The sequence below is a fragment of the Lytechinus pictus genome, chromosome 12 (genome assembly GCF_037042905.1).
Source record: "Lytechinus pictus isolate F3 Inbred chromosome 12, Lp3.0, whole genome shotgun sequence".
Classification (NCBI taxonomy): Eukaryota; Metazoa; Echinodermata; class Echinoidea; order Temnopleuroida; family Toxopneustidae; genus Lytechinus; species Lytechinus pictus.
The window spans coordinates 28,386,107-28,405,269 of record NC_087256.1 but is presented as its reverse complement, the minus strand read 5'-3'; the positions used below and the strand labels follow the sequence as shown (position 1 = coordinate 28,405,269).

General features: G+C 36.8%; 1 protein-coding gene across 2 annotated transcripts; it reads right to left on the bottom strand.

Annotated features, from left to right (window-relative positions):
• Positions 1 to 3,590: 3,590 nt before the first annotated feature.
• Positions 3,591 to 19,089, bottom strand: LOC129272691 (DNA polymerase lambda-like). 2 transcript variants are annotated; one of them, XM_064107487.1, is made up of 7 exons: positions 18,983 to 19,089; positions 15,056 to 15,782; positions 14,444 to 14,521; positions 13,583 to 13,690; positions 12,194 to 12,373; positions 9,490 to 9,618; positions 3,591 to 4,589 (listed from the first exon to the last, which is right to left on the bottom strand). In XM_064107487.1, the coding sequence occupies exons 2-7, from the start codon at positions 15,779 to 15,781 to the stop codon at positions 4,350 to 4,352; spliced, it is 1,461 nt and encodes a 486-aa protein (XP_063963557.1). In that variant the 5' UTR covers position 15,782; positions 18,983 to 19,089; the 3' UTR covers positions 3,591 to 4,349. The 2 variants fall into 2 exon arrangements, with proteins under 2 accessions (XP_063963557.1, XP_063963556.1); XM_064107486.1 differs by having other exon boundaries at positions 15,056 to 15,786; positions 18,983 to 19,082.
• Positions 19,090 to 19,163: the final 74 nt, after the last annotated feature.

Genomic DNA, 19,163 nt, shown 5'->3' with positions numbered 1-19,163 from the left:
AAACTGATTTAAGATCCTTGGTTCTAGCTGCTCAAGGGATTGAACCACAAACCTCCGTATCAACATCCCCCATGTAGTTTGAATTACAGGAAAATGCCTCAACCCCCAGTTCTACGTAAATGTTATACCCACGATTTATCAATTATATGTGGTCTTTACCATAATACCGTAAATCTAATATGTGGATGAGTTTCTGCATGTTTCAACCGGCTCTCTCATCCCTGGACAGACGTCATCAACTTGACGAACCAACCCTAGTTTACACAGATGTGACGCATTTCTGCCATCCAGATATGCTGCATGACAATGGTGATATCAACAAATTAAACAACAGTACACATTTATCCGCTGACTGAGCAAACAAGGGTTAGATCTTCTGTTACAGTTTTGTTTATCTTTCAAGTTCACAACGTCTGACACACAATTCATATTTTGTTGAAAATGTAATAAATGAAATGAAATATATTTCATAGATTACCATCTAGATTGACATATCTATTAAAGCAACATGCTGAATTTTATTAGTTTGCATAAATTCGCGGCAGACGTGAAGACGGAGTGTAATTGGTTTTATGATGGCCTTATAGCTTTATTTCATAATTTCACCTTCAATATACGAGGTTTGATTGTGCATTTATCACATTAAAAAAAAAGTTTTATACTTGGATTTCATTTGCAACCCAAACTGCTGAGTATTTTCTTTACATTTTTACTTGTAAATAAAATATGTGTAAAAGTAAAAAAACAACTATAGTAAGATTATTTATATTTTTTTTAAATTGTGCAACAGCAGGATCTTTAATGTATTCAATTGCTGTTTAATTGAAACCAACTGGTGATCTGAAGAAAACTTAAATATCGATGCATTATTTAGTAGCTAATCGCAGTTATTGACATATTTGCAACAGTTTCTCAACTTCTCATTAAAATCATTCCTAGTTCATCTTATTTCATTATTGTCGCTATTCCACATTTTGTTATATACATTTAACTACTTTTCAAAATCAATGTTTATATCATATTTATCAATTAACTTTCACTTTAATTCAGTTTCAATTCAATTTCTGCTATTTCACAATTATCCGATTGCAATTATTAATGCTTCAATGATTATAGTTACCTTTGCAATTATCAATGAATTTACATTTTAATTATACTATCTTAACCATATTAGATATTTCTATTCATGTATTCCATTTTTAAGGTATTGATTCACTTTAATTTATATGTAAATGCATCATAATTCGGCTTGGCCGCCATGATGCATGATTTTTATCAATAAACCATCTATCTATCTATCTATCTTTTTAGCTAAGGTGAGAGTCGTCAAATAATGGTGGGGTAGATACATTCACAGCTTTCATTTGACAATGCATTTAACATACATGTAATTGTCGCCAACTATGGATAGCACTTAGTCAACAGGTTAACTTGTAAGTCACTGAATGAATCAGCAAAAAAAACACAGAAATTTTCTTTGATTGTATCTTATGATACATCCATTTTAAACAAAGACTGTACAAGACTGCAATAAGAGTGATCCAGTCCTTTTAGTCCACTGAATTTGAAGATAAATAAAAAGCTAAAGGAGAAAAAAAAAACCTTTAGAAAAAAATGCAAAATACACACAATACAGGAAGACTACGCATACTGTATGTGGCATTCTTCTGCTTTGACCACCAAGTACAACATGATTGAGTAGCTAGTGTAAACCACACAACCTCAATGGATAATACACAAGCTGATCTTTAGACTCGTCGAACGTCAACAACCTTCTGATGTCATTCGTGCCCAGGTCCGTGCTACATTAAAAAAGCAAATTTGTATTTCCTCTGTGGATAAAAAAATTGACTTTCATGTAGTTAAACTGAAATTTGAAAGACAAATTTTTCAAATACTTTATTGATGATCGTGATTGTAGGCATAATCCGAGATTCGATAAAAATTTCACGAATATACATGTACGTCCGACCCCCTATATGTGGGACCTTCATGAAATTGTCTGTCTCTGGCTTTTCTGGTTCTACTGACAGTCTGTAATGCTCTCAAATGATCATGACTTGGTGAGTTTATGAAGTGAAGTAAAACTTGAGAAAAGTGGGGGTCGGATGTACAAAACGGTTGATTATTTTATGGAATTGCCCTACTTTAAACATGATGATGATCGTGTGATGCATCATGTATGTAGGCATAATGCAAGATTCGATAAATTTCACGAATATATTTATTTATTTATTAATTAATTTATTTATATATTTATTGATTGATTTATTCATTTATTCTCCACTCATGGGCTGGATGGCCCTCTTCAGCCACAGGCTGTTCTCCTGAGGGGTTCAGAATATAAGCTTGGAGGCTCGTTGATGGGGCTGTTAATTGTGTCAGACCTGTATACCTGCTTGGCAAAATTCCCTAGTCATTCATATTTTACAAGCCATACAGATGGCTCGATATCTGTCATATGCAGGCCTAATGACAGAACACAGGCATCGATAGCTGCTGTCAAGTTTTGTTTTGATCAAGAATTCTTAAAATTACAAGAAGAAAAAGATAATAAGCAAGGAGGCTCTCTCTTGGGACTGTTAATTGCATCATATACCTGCTTTGAAAGTATATTTTACAAGCTTAATGGTTAGCCATAAAAAAAACCCATGGAATTTAGTTTTTTGTTGACTACTCAAATTAAAGCACAATTAAAGTAAACAGAAGTTATGTTAATTAACTCATTGTGGTCCCTTGTAATAAATGTAGGAGGTATCAAACTCCTGCCCAGGGCAGGTGGGATACCTGGATATAAATAATACAATTTGTGGCAGTCCATGACATTTCTGTTTTGATGCACCAACTACTGAGGTTTTCTACCTCCAGCAAAAACTAACAAACCAACCACGTGACCCGAAGTTATCCTGAATGCGTAACATAAAGTACCTGCCTGCATCTTTCTGACGTACTTCATTACCACGCCAGAAAAGAGATGATTAGTGAATGGCTAATCAGACATAACCCCTTGCCGCATGATATATCATTTACTTCAATAGAGCCTGTAACCCCGGTGATGTCGCCACGAAGTTCGAGCTGCTGCAGTAACAGAGCCCGGAAAGATTGTGGTTTTTGTCCACAGCTTAAAGACAAACTTCCCTTCAGGATGGAAAATTCAATTTTCAGTTAAAGATATTGGGAAAACTGAATCCCCGAAACTTCCAAGTTGCTGCCACGCTGTTGTCAGCAAAATTGACTCTTCTATCTTTTTGTATTACCTGTATATACTACAATTTTTTGATTGCCTGCTTATACATGTATAGCAGAAGCAAGATAGTAAACTCTGGTAAACACAAAAAAACTCTTGATAAAAAGGAAACATTTTGCAACCTTATATTCATTGTACATAAACAAGGTCTAATACTCTATTAATACTACTTGCCAGTTTTTGTAAATCTAAAATAAAAACATGGTAACGCTCTCTCTCTCCCTCTCTATAACCATTTCAAACCCACTCTTTGTCAAACATTGAATGTCCCTTTACCTTTTTATTTCCTCTTTAGCTGCATCTCATTCTCTCATTCTTTCTCTCTCTCTTTCTTTCTTGTTTTCCCTCTGATTTTCATCTCTCTTTCTCATTAACCACCCTTTATTTCTTCATTTCCTCATCCCTTTATCTTCTCCTCTCTTCCTTTCTTTCCCTCTCTACAGTCCCTCAACAACAAAGAAGAAAAGAGTGACCAACCATTTTCATAAGGCTATTGACCAGTTTACTGACTTACCTCTGAGATGAGTGATTAGAACCACTTGATAAAAAAAAACAGGAGCCCTGACAAACATCATAACAACAGCAACAATAGGATGGATGAACAGACAAAGTGAGAACATTAATGCCTCTCTCCCAACAGGCAAAGAGGAATAAAAGTGAAAGGATATGCAACCTTCATAAGGCTAACACCATTATCATCATCTTCTTCTTCATCTCCATCGCAGTAATCATCATCATCGTCATCATCATAATTCTCATCATAATTCTCATCACAATCACAATCATCATCATCATCACCATCATCATCACCACCATCATCATCATCATCATCATCATCACAGTCACAATCATCATCATACTCATCATTGTCTTCATCACAGTTACAGTCACAATCATCATCATCATCATCATCTATTTCAATCAGGATTTTCCCTCTTCTGAAGGGTTACTGACTCTCATTCAAAGATGACACTCCCTCCTTTCTGTATTGACCATCCTCCTCATTCAGACCAATCATCATACAGCTTTCCTTCTTCACCATATCTCTCCACTTCTAGATCCCAAGCTCTTTTCACAAGTTCAGTCTAATACATGTAGGTGGCTAACTCCACAATAAGTGATTACTACTTGATAGAACCAAAAACCTCTGAGAAACACACAAAGTTGACTCACCCGTCTGCCGTAAGACATCTAGGATCTTGGACAGCGCCCCCTTGTGAGATTTCCCATCAGGATGCGTTATGAGGACATCGACATCACCACAAGTCTGTTTTCCTCTCCGGTAGGACCCACAAACCACGGCTAGCATACCTGGAAACAAGGATTCAGCAGTCTCTCGTACCTATATAAACAAAACAAATTGATGCTTTGTTGTTTTCTTTCTGTCATTTGAATTGTTTTTTTTCTATGCATCATAAAAAAAATCCTGTCATTCTTTGGTTGTGCATTTAAATCTAATGTATTGTAATATTTATATGATTCCCCTCTTCCATATTGTATTCTACATATATTTTCATTGTGCAGCCTGGCTCTTTTGTTTACGGGAGAGACTACCCATGGTAAATATCAAATACAAAAATAAAGGTTGCATGAATCATTGTTTTCAATAGGTGGTTTCAGACCGCCTCGAAGTTCGTCAGTTCCAGGTATTCTCTGATCGGGAAATTTACCCCGATCAGAAAATACCAGGTATTTTGGTAATGTGAAAGCAAACTACGCGTAATTTCCCCGAAAGAAAATACCCGCTAAATAGTAGGTACTTGGCGAAATTACGAGAACTTTCGCGGGGATTTTTCCAAGGTCGCAGGTATTTTGGCAATGTGAAAGCAATTTACGGGAACTTTTAGCCCAGCGTGTCGTTGGGCGCCGTGGGTGGCTGCGGGGCTAGTGGTTTTAAATCTTGCGCCTTGCCTGCTTATTAGACCATACTGCGCATGCTCCTAACTTCAGGAATTTATCCCGAAGCGTATGTTTCGTGGCGGTGTAAATGCAGGAATAATTAATGGGTATTTTTTAGCCTAAAAATGTTCTCGTAATTTAACGGGGATTCTTGTGATCGAGGCTGTTTGAAACCACCTAATCTCAAAAGTTGATTGGAAGATATTGTTTTGTTTTATTATCAGTAATGAATGTAAAAAAGGAGCAGCCTAGACAGGCCAATGGCTTTATGTTACTCCCTCACATCCCATTCATTACTCTGTTTTTTCTTGTTATTTGTTTTTGTCTAAATTGTACAACTGTCATTGTTGTTTTTACTCTATTGCATTAACTATGTATTGCACCCTGTTTTTCTAAGAGATGTGAAATAAATGAATTTGAATTAGTACACATTAACTCCCTTCTTGTAAATTGTGGTTTTTCCATTTATCATAATAAGATATTACTAATTTAAAATAAGTCTATAAAATCCACTCAGGAATGCAATTTGAATCACACTGAATATGAATCACTTTTAAGAAAAATTATCAAATCTCACATTATGTCTAATTTGATTATTCTCGCTTTTTCCATTCAATAATTACATACATTTGAAGTATTTTGATTTTCCAACTTATGTAAGCAGCTAGTACGTTTGTCAATGTATATGACACTTTATTACTTTATGTTTTTCATTTATGATTGAAATATCATGAATTATGTTATGCTCTCATAGTTATGCCATTCAATACATTCTGTAAAGCATGGCCTGGTCCCACTGGCTGACGGATACAAAGCGTATTCATGAAGGACACAGCAGACGAGCAAAAGTTTGCGGGTGCATCCATCCGTTTTCATCCGCTTCAGAAAAATTGACAAAATTGGCAAAAAAATTGCGAAAACATAACGAAAATGAAAGGACATGGGGAGTATGTGGCGCAGATTTTAAACGGTTGTTCATCGGAAACCTTGTGGATGACAGCTCCAAAGGGGTTATCGGAGGTTTTGAATACTTTATTTACGAGATGCATACGCTTTATCCTTTGTATTTCTGTGCTAGTAACAATGTGTTAACATTACATGTACCCTATCTTTCCTCCCTCTTTCCGTTGTTCAGCTGCAGTGGATCCGAGTTCCAAGGAAGCCCACAGGATGCAGAGAGGATACAGCTGACGTTTAACATATAACGGACATGAAGCATTTGTTGCTCGTGTACGTTGCGGATTTACATCGTACTGGCGGAAAGTTCATCAGTTCTATAAGTTTTGTGCGGCTCAAAACTTTTTGCATGGATTAAATCACAGTGGACGGATGCTTGATGGATAGAGCGCATGTAAAACGTATGCAATGAGTGCACAACGGATGCATAGCGTTTTCCAACGGATGGCAAGATTTTTTTACGATTTACATCTGCTTTGCATCCGTGGGACCGGGCCTTTTGAAACATGAAAGTACTCTGGAAATCCATCATAAATCACTATTTATTAGAGCTTCAGTTTTGATTCAAAACTTCAGTTTTGTTTTAAAGTTTTAATTTTGATTTATTAAGGTCAGGCTTTTGTGAAGTGCAGCTGACACATCAATAACACTTCATTCATCTCAAGAGCAAGAGGAAGCACTTTAAAATATAATTTTCATTGAAAAAAAAAAGAACTGAAACAAGACAACCCTTTTAAATACAAATCAATTCGAAGAACTGATTATTGCATCATGGAAAAACATAAAGAGCACTTGTAACAAATAGCATCTGAAAAGAAAGTCTTTTTAAAAGAGGCAGTTTCATCTCAGCTACTGTGCACCATCAAACTGATGAAAACTGCTTCCACATTCTGTGTGACAACATGAACATAAATGGTACTTTGGTTTAAGAAAAGCATTATTATCTCAAGTTGATACTTGATAGTATAACATAAGCACCGAAGTCAGAGGGCATTACGTCAAACCCCCGTTTGAGAACGTACCGCAGTTCAGATTGCAAACTGCGGTATTTCACCCCATTTTGCATTTGAAAATCTAAAACATCATTTCCAAGCCCAGGGGGTCGTTTCATAAAGCTGTTCGTAAGTTAAGAACGACTTAAAGAGCGACTGGTGATTATAGCCAATGGTGTGTACCATTTACCGCAAGACAGGATCACCAGTCGCTCTTAACTTACGAACAGCTTTATGAAACACCCGCCTGATCAACCCCGCTTGGCCGGCCAGGTAATCCCACCTCCACATGCCAGATTATGAGCGTTGAGCCAAGGACGAAATGATAAACAACAGCTGTGCTATTACGTAAGACTTCTCTGCCTGTAGTAGGACCTTCTGAATGAAATTATTGTATTCGATATTTAATCACGTTTTCAAAGGCATATTGTATTCAGAAACTCAATGTTAGTCCATTTTTAATTTCGAACGAAGAAAATCGACCTCGAAATAAGGAAAGTAAGCGAATAGAAATGACGGCTTGCTTACCGGGTCCGCACTCAGCGCTGCGCATGCATCGGGGCATGCATCCCATCGTGTGTGGCCCCCTGCTGTGACTGTATATGCCGGGCTGTTGTGTTATCTTCGGACCGAGGTCAAGAAACAGGTGTTTTGATACTTACATTGCATGCTTGGGGCAGTAGGGTTTGTCGTACTTGGTGAAGAGAATTTATTGCAAGGGAAACTGGGGTATAGTGTTCTCAAATGGAGGTTTTTCGTCATGGGGGGATCCAGCTTTCGCCAATATACATGTATGATGGACATAAATCAAACTTATCTTATATATCTTTTCACAAAAATTAAACTATAGGTTATAAATCATAATAAAGGTTTATCATTATTATTTTTTAAATAATTATAAATCTTGTCATGATAATCTAGATATTTCAACAATTACATTTTTCTTAAAAACTATGGAATACACTGTCGATTCACAAACCCATGTGATGTGACACTACCATCATTTCCCGATTCCCTTCCTGATTTACTTTAAAACGGAAATGACAAAGATTTATCAAATAGGTTCTTCAATCAAAGAAAGTAGGATGTGGCCTACTAAAAAACATTGTACTTTCATTGGGTTCATTATAGTGACTGCATGTAATTAAAATGAATTAAGGGCATTCATTTCTTCATCAAATATATCTTAATAACAACTAATAATAATAATAATAATATGCAACATTTATATAGTGTTATAAAGGTAAAATACAGTAGTTGCAGCCTGCAACTACTGTATTTTACCTGTATAACACTATAACTTGCAGCAAACAATTATTTCATGAGGAAGTCATTTAATTTAAGGTTAAGTGTCACAATATTCTCATACATCTAGATCTGGTACATTAATGTAAACTTATCTTTGTAAAATCATGAAATCTTAGCTCAAAATCAATAATTCTGATGATCAATAACACAGAAAAGCATATGTGGGACAGTGTATTAATATTGCTTCGAAAAATACCTGACATTTGATGGAATTCCGTGCTTATTTTGCCTATTTTTCAGCAATTATGCATTTTCTTCCACAGCTATTTGGCACATATTTTTTATTTATACATACAAACACTTTGGTGGTAATTTTATTGGATTCTGTTCTAACTCATTTTTAGATTGTTACCATAACTGGTATTTATCTTTAATACAATGTTTCTAAGCGCTGCATATTATTATTTAATTATTACATAAATATGAAGCATATCATAGTCATACAGTGTGTAGATGATGTTTATACATGCCGAGAATCATGCTAACCGACTTTGCATAAATTATTCTAGATGATGTTTAAATGATTGTGATTCCCCCTTGCCTGTATCATTAATATCGTAGCCAACATCGCCATCAATGTCATGACTAACAACACAACTACTACAATTCAAAATCATCAACCCCATCATCATCATTAGCAGCAGCAGCACCACCACCATCACCACCAAAACCACCACTACTGTAACCACCATAATCATCAATTATCATCAGCAGCAGAAGCAGTATCATCATCATCTTCAACACCAATACCATCATCATCATCCTCATCATCTTCTTCATAATCATGATCATCATAATCATGATTATGAAGAAGATGATGATGATCATAATCACCATCTTTATTACCCTCACCATCACAACTATCATCATCTTATTCTTCTTCATTACCACCAACACCACCACCAAAACCTCCACCATTATGAATAATCTTCAACAGCAATAAAAAAGGAGCAGCAGCAACATCACTATCCTCCACACCAATACCAATATCATCATCTTCATCATCATCATCATCATCATCATTACCATTCACTTACAATTTCTTAATTGTCCTCACCTAACCCCACCGAATCGTTCCATACTTACAGTCCTTTCAATTTCTCCTGCTTCCTCTCTTGGCATTCTTTCCAAGAATTCATGATAGTGTTTCAGACCAATCTGCTGCTGTTTGCTCAGCTTGGCCTTTTCTCTCAAATCCTCAAGCGTCCGGAATCCCTGATACAAATAAAAGATTAAGCAAAAACAAAACAATATTTATTAATCACTCTTCAATTATAGTATTTAATCTAATTTTTAATATATATCAAATCAACAATGGACACAACGTATCAATAATACAAACAAACGGAAAAACATTTATTCTCTGTCATTAAAAATCGCTAACTTTTTAATTTTTCCATATTCTCATGGCTACATCTTGCTGATGTACATACATACATTAGTGTAGAAACTTAGAGAAAAAAAAAATAAACAAGCATGTAAACCTAATACAGAAAGCATGAATGACATTGACACTATTTGATATTGGTAATATTTGATAATGGGCAATTCCATAAAATGATCAACCTTTTTGTACATCCGACCCCCATTTTTCTAAAGTCTTACTTCACTTACTAAACTGGCCAAGACATGGTCATTTGACAGCATTACAGACTGTCAAAAGAACCAAAAATCAGAGACAGAAAATTTCATGAAGGTCCCAAATATACTAGTAGGGGGTTGGATGTACATATTTTATGGAATTGCCCTAATGGTAATATTGAATTGGGACTGAAAATGAAATACATAAATTTCTTTAAAAGCTCGCTGACATCAATCCATCAAAAAGATCCCTCCTTGGAATAAGTTTTTAAATATACTGTAAAAGAAGGAAAACAACAAATATATTGGTATTCTAATGAACTTTGTCTGTATACTCTGTTCTGATGGAACATCTGGAAATGGAAACTTATTCAGAATCTATTTTTGTCTGTTTTTTTTATTTAAAATAACCATGAAATCTGAAGAAATATTTGTATCAAAGGAAAATGGATGCCTAATTCGGTGGAGCAAGTTTTGTTCTGGACAAATTCTAATTCAATTTTTTTTTAAAGAGTTTACTGCCCATAAAATTAATAGAACTGTGAGAGTAAAATATGTGCAAGATGTATCCCGAGGTGTTTGCTAGATTGGTTAAACAGAATACATATTATTGGTGTCTACTTATATTGTACTAACTTGGACCATGGACCTACTGGGTATTAATGGAAAGAGAACACCAGAGGGCACTCTACCAAAAATACAGAAGGAAAAAATTGATTCCATTTTGATGGCTTTCCCCCTAATTCGTTCTTCATCTGGTAAATCAGAATGCTCTCTTATTTGATTCGAATAAACTGCAAAAAATGGAAATCCAGTGAAGGCACGATTCTAGTATTATGGGCATAATTCATGACCTATAGCTCTCGATTGCTTTTGACCGATAACTAACCCCTTACGATTGACTTACGAATCTGCAATTCTCGATTAATCCAGTCACTGTATGAAAAAAAATCAGGGATAAACCTCAAACGTAACAGAAATAATTTCAGCAGTTTCTGTTTTCCAGCTCCCATATTCTATTGAGATCTGAATAGATCCAGGCTTTCTCTTGTTTTACCTGCTGGACCCAATCCCTAGCGACCCTTGGTCCAGCTCCCCATACATTATTCCATAGATCTATGACCTTTTGTTTTTTCTGTTGGCCCCATTCCCTTGTGCCCATTGTTCCAGCTCCCCATACATTATTCCATAGATCTATGACCTCTTGTTTTTTCTGTTGGCCCCATTCCCTTGCCCATTGTTCCAGCTCCCCATACATTATTTAATAGATCTATGGGCTCTTGCTTTACCTGTTGGACCCATTCCCTGGCTACTGTTGGTCCAGCTCCCCAAACATTATTCCATAGATCTATGACCTCTTGCTTTACCTGTTGTACCCATTTTCTGGCTACTGTTGGTCCAGCTCCCCATACATTATTGAATAGATGTATGGGCTCTTGCTTTACCTGTTGTACCCATTTTCTGGCTACTGTTGGTCCAGCTCCCCATACATTATTGAATAGATCTAGGCCTCTTGCTTTACCTGTTGTACCCATTCCCTGGCTACTGTTGGTCCAGCTCCCCATACATTATGGAATAGATCTATGCCTCTTGCTTTACCTGTTGTACCCATTCTCTGGCTACTGTTGGTCAGCTCCCCATACATTATGGAATAGATCTATGCCTCTTGCTTTACCTGTTGGACCCATTCTCTGGCTACTGTTGGTCAGCTCCCCATACATTATGGAATAGATCTATGCCTCTTGCTTTACCAGTTGGACCCATTCTCTGGCTACTGTTGGTCAGCTCCCCATACATTATGGAATAGATCTAGGCCTCTTGCTTTACCTGTTGGACCCATTCTCTGGCTACTGTTGGTCAGCTCCCCATACATTATGGAATAGATCTATGCCTCTTGCTTTACCAGTTGGACCCATTCTCTGGCTACTGTTGGTCAGCTCCCCATACATTATGGAATAGATCTAGGCCTCTTGCTTTACCTGTTGTACCCATTCTCTGGCTACTGTTGGTCAGCTCCCCATACATTATGGAATAGATCTAGGCCTCTTGCTTTACCTGTTGTACCCATTCTCTGGCTACTGTTGGTCCAGCTCCCCATACATTATGGAATAGATGTATGGGCTCTTGCTTTACCTGTTGGACCCATTCTCTGGCTACTGTTGGTCAGCTCCCCATACATTAAGGAATAGATCTAGGCCTCTTGCTTTACCTGTTGTACCCATTCTCTGGCTACTGTTGGTCCAGCTCCCCATACATTATTGAACAGATCTATGGCCTCCATATCCTCGCCTTTGCAGACATGGTCTATCTTCCGAAGGTGCCCACTTTCTATGATCTCCAGGATCTTGTCCGCCATCTTGGTTCCGATACCCGGAATAGCACTGGCTTCCTGGAAAGAAACATAATTTTCTTTTGTTATATATTGAAATTTTACCTCGAGCTGAAAAGATTCCTACTAATAGCTTCCAGACACTATCACCAATAGCTATCAATCACTAGTGGTGATCAGTAACATCATCCAGACTTGTAATATATCACCTCTGGTGATTGAAGCACCAACACAATTGGCAATCATGTGGAATTTCAAACACTCACTGGTTAGTTTGGTATGGGTACTGTTGTGTTTATTAATCAATTTTACTTGTTCACGCCTTGATAGGGTGTGTTTCATAAAGCTTCATAAAAGCATCGTCAGGTCAGGTGTGCTCAAAGGGTCTCTTCAGGACTTACGATACTGGTATTGGTATCCTGGTAAACCAGAACTACCTGTCCAGGTGGGTGTGTTTCATAACGCTGTTCATAAGATAAAAGCGACTTTGAGAACGGCCGGTGAACCTTTCTTACGAGCTAAATAATCACCAATGAACATTTAATGGTGAATATCACGTAACACAAGGATCACTAATCATTATTTAAGTCACTCTTAACTTACAAACAGCTTTATGAAACGGCCCCCAGGTAGTAATAGTATCTGTCTCTAGTTGGCATCAGGAAGGCCATTCTGCTTTAAAATCTTAACATCCTTTATTATTATGACTGCTGGTAAGCCTGGGCACCCGGACAGCCCAAGGGCTGGATTGGGTGTCATCAGCCTACATAAAAACAGGAAGGTGCAAGTCCGTATTCTGGATCAAGCAGGCCAACCCTATGATGGGAGGCTGATTAGCAGCTTGGGATAAGGACCATTGTTACATTTTACCTTTGATTTCTTGCTGCTTGCTGATAATATTGTACTCTTTCATAAATAATACCAAAAACCTGAAATCATTGTTCTAATAAAGTCAGCTATCCAAAATCAGCAAATAGCATTGTCTTAATCCTTGGAGACTGAACCGAGTGATGTGCATTAAAATATTTGTTATACCAAAATCAGCCAATCTCCAACGGGTTAAGGATTTTTTTACTCAGCTAACATGACCATCCTTCAATACCAGTGGGCATCTCTTCATCAAAGCTTTCATCATCGTAATAACAATTCAGTAACCAAAATTCCTTGTAAAACTTCCCAAACATGTATTCAACAATCTTATTTGTCCTACTGCTAATGCCAAAATAATTTTGCTTATTGAAGAAATGGCAATGAGCACTAAAAACTCACTTCCCATGTCGTGACATCTTTGCCATAATTCTTGAGAGCTGATATAGCCTTCTTGTACCCTAGCGCTCTCCATCTGTCTTTTGTGTTCTCATACGCCTTCATTAAAACCTGTGAGAAAAAAACGTACATTGTAATTAATAAAATAAATTTTCACTGTTTAAACACTCTTGAGACCAAACAAGCCCTTTAAAATGTAAGGAGTGACCACTGACCACTCTGACATTTTGACCCTATATCTAAATCTGATCATCCTCACTTTTGCATACATGAAACAAGTTTGGAGTTAAACCCTCGATCAGTTTTTCAGTTATTGTGAGGATGAGGTATTTTCACATACAATGACCAATGTGACCTTGGACCTTTAACCTTATGACCTCAAAATCTAATGAAATCATGGTCCCTCCAACATGAACAAAGTTAGAATTGATTGGTCCTTCAGTTATTGCCAGAACAAGATACAGAAAATTACGAACTGACCTCTGAACTTGATACCCTCAAACTAATCAGATCATCTTCACTCATATATCATATTTTACCAAAGTATAATGCTGATCCATCTCACTGTCCTTTAGTTATCATGAAAACGAAAAGAGTACAAAAGGACAGGCAACCCAAAAGTATTATTTGCCTCCCTCACCTATGGTGGGTGAAGGCATAATCAAAATATCAAATATTTAGTCCACTTGATATTCTTTAATACGAAAGAGGCATTCTAACTGTATGAGCAGGCAAAAACATATATATATTTTAGTATTTAGTTTGGTTCACCCTTTTAAAACAATTTGAATAGTTAAATAATGTACTTATTTTGAAGTTTGTATGTATAGCAGCAGGAAACTACTTAAGACTGACATACTTTACCTCCAACTTTTCAGTAATATGCTCATTATGGGTTGCCTTGTAAGCTGTTGATGGTCTTGAACAAACCCAGTTTCCCCTCTGAAAATGGATTCAAAAGGAAAACGCATAAACTTGTGAGCAAAAATAAGTTTGAAGTAGTAGTTATAGTCGTGAGAGAAGTAGTACTATACTTTTACTGTTAGAAGACTTAGTATCTAGTAGAAAAAGGTTGAATGATAGCTGTAGTGACAGAGATGAGGGAAGGAGGAGCAGGAGGGGGAGGGGTGGACGAGGAGAAGGCAGAGAAGGGAGGGGGAGGAGGAGGAGGAGAAAGAGGAGGAAGAGGAGTAATTGTTTGGTTATCATTAATGATTGATAGCAAAATCAATGCCAAAAAAGTTCAAATACGATGTCGATCTCGAATACCTATGAGAAATAAAACAAGATACAAAACCCCGAGTCCCTTATAACACAAAACCATAGGTGCATAGCATAGCCTACCTGTAAAAAAGATTCTGTTTGAGTATCATCAAGTCAGCATTTAACTCCACACTATGGTCTATATTAATTGGTCTGTTTATATAGCATGAATAGTACTTACTCTGTACTACTTGGTATAAGATAGACACTTACTGGTAGTTTGGATGGTGAGGTGTTAGGTGTAGAAGCGTTAGAGGATGAGTCTGCATCAGAAGGCAACACCCTCCTCTCCTCTTCCTCCCCACTCTCCCTTCCACCAACTTCATCATCGCTGGGTACATAGTTACTATCATCACTATCATAACCTTTCGCTACAGGCCTCTTGGAGGGACTTGAGATGATGTTGGTTGATCCAGTACCAGGAATTCCCTTTGATGTCCCTGCCATTTCAGAACCTTGCAGCAGCTCTACCTTGCCATCAGAACTTCCAGCATCATCACTCTTAATCGGTGTCTCTTCTCTTGATGTGAACAACTTGAATTTTTCTGACCTCACAGGAGCTAGGATGAACTCCTCAAGATCAATCAATATTGCTTCTGATAGGCAAGAACTCAGCCACTGGGCTTTGACGATCTTCAGTCGATCCGGTACCCGAGACTCTTCGAACTTCATGATCCGACAAAACCTTGGGAATGTCATCTCCTCATCGACAATGACATGGGTTGTCTGGTCATTGACCGCAGGCTTCACGGCAGCTCCATGCTTCAGCAATTGCTTCTTGAAGATATCTGTCCTTGCCTTCCCAAGTCCTGCTTGGAGGATGAAGACTTTCAGACCAAAGAACATTCCAGATGAACTACCAACAGAATCATTCTGTTTTTGTCTTTTATCGTTTGAGGAGTAGGCGTCACCCTCAGAGTTACGCTTCTTTGTAGCCATGCTACCTGGGGAAAAAACAACAGAATATAATGAATGAGTTCATCAGGAATAGTGGACATACTTCAACTGTAATGCTGGTAGCTTATCAGGTGCAGCATTTCTTATACATTTTGAATTTTTATAGAGATTTTAAACTTTTGAAGTACAGTATGTTTTAATGACTTTTTTTTTTACATCATTCCCCCCCCCCCCCCCAGATATGAGCCCACTATACAGCTAGAGTGTTAAACCATAAAGCAGACCTACAGATTCCAGTATATGACCCATCTTCTGTGGTATTTCTGAACTGGAAAATATGATGAAGTTTACATGGGTATTCATGGAGAAAAGCAAAAATAAAATGAGATATCTTACACCTATAGATTATATAGCATTACATTTTCACAGGCAATTTGTTCAACACAATGTCCCCTTCTGCTGACCAAACTGTTTGTGAAGGTACATCCACTGTAAGATTTCTCTTATAATTCTGGCACAGAATGGCCTCTATCAATGACCGACATGCTCTAACCCACTGTAGGACTGTTATTTTGACATTTGGTTTCCTTTAATAGTTTAGTTATTTATAGTTCAAGCTTTGGTATTTAGTTCAGCTTTGTTTAAATTCTTCATGCTTCTGTTGTCATCCATTTACATTTGACTTTCAACCTGCTTCTCCTGTCATTCCTTTCCTATTCAGATGTGTTCATTCATCACATTCCCACATCTGATTCTTTTGTTCAACATTCTTATTATGTAATCATCCCGACATCTTATTCATCTCCATCCTCCATCTCTTATTGGTTATTTTTATGAATTAGACTTTTCCACTTACAGTTGGCTTCTCCATTCTCTTTATTTTCAGTGGTTGAATTTGTGTAATTTAAATATATATATATATACTAATTTTGTAATGTCATGAGTTTTACTGAGGCAAGGAAGCCCAGGAAATATAGCAGTGCACGACAAGACTTCATCGAGTTAAGTTCATTATTTTGTTCCTGTGTCTTCATATAATAGTTAAGTTCTATCTTCTCTTCTCTGTTTGCTGTTCCATTTTATGTGTGATTGAGCTTGTGTTATTCCCATCTTCAGTTAAACAATTTCCCCTTAAGACTTGTATTATTTTCAACCCTACACCACCATAAGGGCACAATGTCTCACATCAACCTATCTGACTAGAAGTTAACTTGGCTCTCCAAACTCAAGAAAGCTTCTGGCACAAAATGCCCACTTTGCCAACAATATACTGTTGGACGTGGCACTTGTCCGACAACTATCCAGTTCCGCAGGGACCTTATGTTAAATTGACAAAGTGAGCAAACTTCTATGAGATGCTTTTCAATCCTCACCCCAAACTATCCCACTGAACACCTTATTTCCCCACAAACCACTCCATCAAACTTAAAGTGTTTTTTTCAAATCACGATGAAAATATTGCAAAATAGATATCTTCACTGTACTGAATGTCATAGTAAGCCATGAATTGTTTTTTTAATAATAATCAAGTGAATTCTGAATGAAATTCAGCCAAATACTCCCAATATGCTCTGTGGTATAATTTTGGCACAACGCACAGTCGCACACACAACTGAAACATGCTAAGGACAAGATATTTATACCTATATTGTGAGGTTTGAAAATATAATGTAAGTTTATAAAAAAATGAATCTTAAAGTGAAGTAGGGGAACGACAAAAGCTCAAACATGCACATCAAATGGAACAGCAAATGGAGATGAAGATGAACTAACTCAGGAGACACAACATAATAGGTCTAACTGAACTGATGAAGTCTGGTAGTGCATTGATTTATTAGAAGGGCTGCTTTGCCTCACTAAAATCATATTACAATATTCAAATTAAGCAGGGCTCGACATTAGCAGTGGCCAGGGGCAACCTAAATTGTGAGTCGGGCAACCAAATTTATTTGAAAACCCACATTTGGTGGCCCAGTCAGGCTACCAAAGTTTTGATAAATTGTAATGTTTTCTATTGTTTTGAGGCCACCAAATTTGCAATGCGGGCCACCAAAATTATGAAATTGATCAATGATTTTGGTGGACAAATTGGGCCACCAAGTAAAAAAAGTTAGTGTGGAGCCTTGAATTAAGTAAGATCAACCAATCAAGATAACAAGAATGGAAGAACCAACTAAAAGTGTAGGAGTCCAATATGTAAAAAAATGAACCAATAAGAGATAATATATATATATAGCCTATCTAGTAGATGGAGAAGAATAACATGTTGGGATGATTACATATTTGTTGAGCAAAATAATAAGATGTGGGAATGTACACATCTGAATAGGAAAGGAATTACAGGAGAAGCAGGTTGAAAGTCACATGGAAATAGATGACAACATCAAAAGAATCAAGAATATAAACAAAGCTAAACTAAATAAAATACCAAAGCTGAAACTGTAAATAACTAGATCTAAAGACTAAACTATTAAAAGAAACCCAATGCAATAATTGTAAAAATAACAGTCAGACTGCAATATCATATTCATAACCTTGTTCATTGGATGAATGACCCGAGGTAGACTCTAGGCCTGCTTATTATTGTTGTACTTGTACTACCGGTACTTAGCAAGAAATGATATTGCTCTTAATTTTAACCATCATGACTGTGGAACATCCATTTTGTTCCATCTTATTTCATTATTTGATTTGGCCCAACGTACAGTTACTGACACAAATGACAGTCCAGTATGAATTTAATATCTATTCAAATAACAACAACAAATTCAAGACAGTCAATGTCAATGACAGTAAAATAGTAACAAAATATAAAGTACTAACACTAACAGTCAAATTTAATAAAGTTAATTAAGGCAGGACTGCCTAGATCATGAACATTAAACTAGTTGAGCATGTTGAGACTTGAGAGCTCGAGAGTGAGACTCTAGTTCCTATAGGCCAATGATTATAGGGTCAAAATGAGTACAATCAATAAAAATGCAAATTCTAGAGTGAGAAAGAACCAAAATGATCAATGTGAATTATCGAGTCTCATTCATTAACAATAAGTTAATAACTGAGATGTTGGCAGCCCTGCAGTAGCAGTAGCACTGCATGCAAACTGGCCCTGCCTTTTTACTTTGAACTTGAGAAAAACTCTTTTCTGTATTTTCAAAAAAACAATCACTCTAGTCATATTATAACTAATTTCTTAACATACTTAAGTTCTAACAGATACTTTCATTTTAAACAATACTTCACCTGAATTTTGCTTCTTTTGGAGTGATTTCTCTAAAGCTGAGCGGAGCTAAACTAGAAGCACCATATTACGAGGTCGGTTAATTGAGGATCACTTGATTACGATGGTCAGATTTCAGGCGAAAGGTATTTCTTGATGCACATAATGATATGACTTTTCAATTAAACTAAAGAATATAGAAAT

Bases quoted from the DNA above. Each gene is read 5' to 3' on its own strand.
- LOC129272691 (XM_064107487.1), bottom strand. From the start codon at position 15,781: ATGGCTACAAAGAAGCGTAACTCTGAGGGTGACGCCTACTCCTCAAAC. The intron at 13,691-14,443 runs GTAAAGTATGTC...TTTTTCTCACAG, and splicing joins ATATTACTGAAAAGTTGGAG to GTTTTAATGAAGGCGTATGA. The intron at 4,590-9,489 runs GTAAGTATGGAA...TTGTTTATATAG, and splicing joins CAGGAGAAATTGAAAGGACT to GTACGAGAGACTGCTGAATC.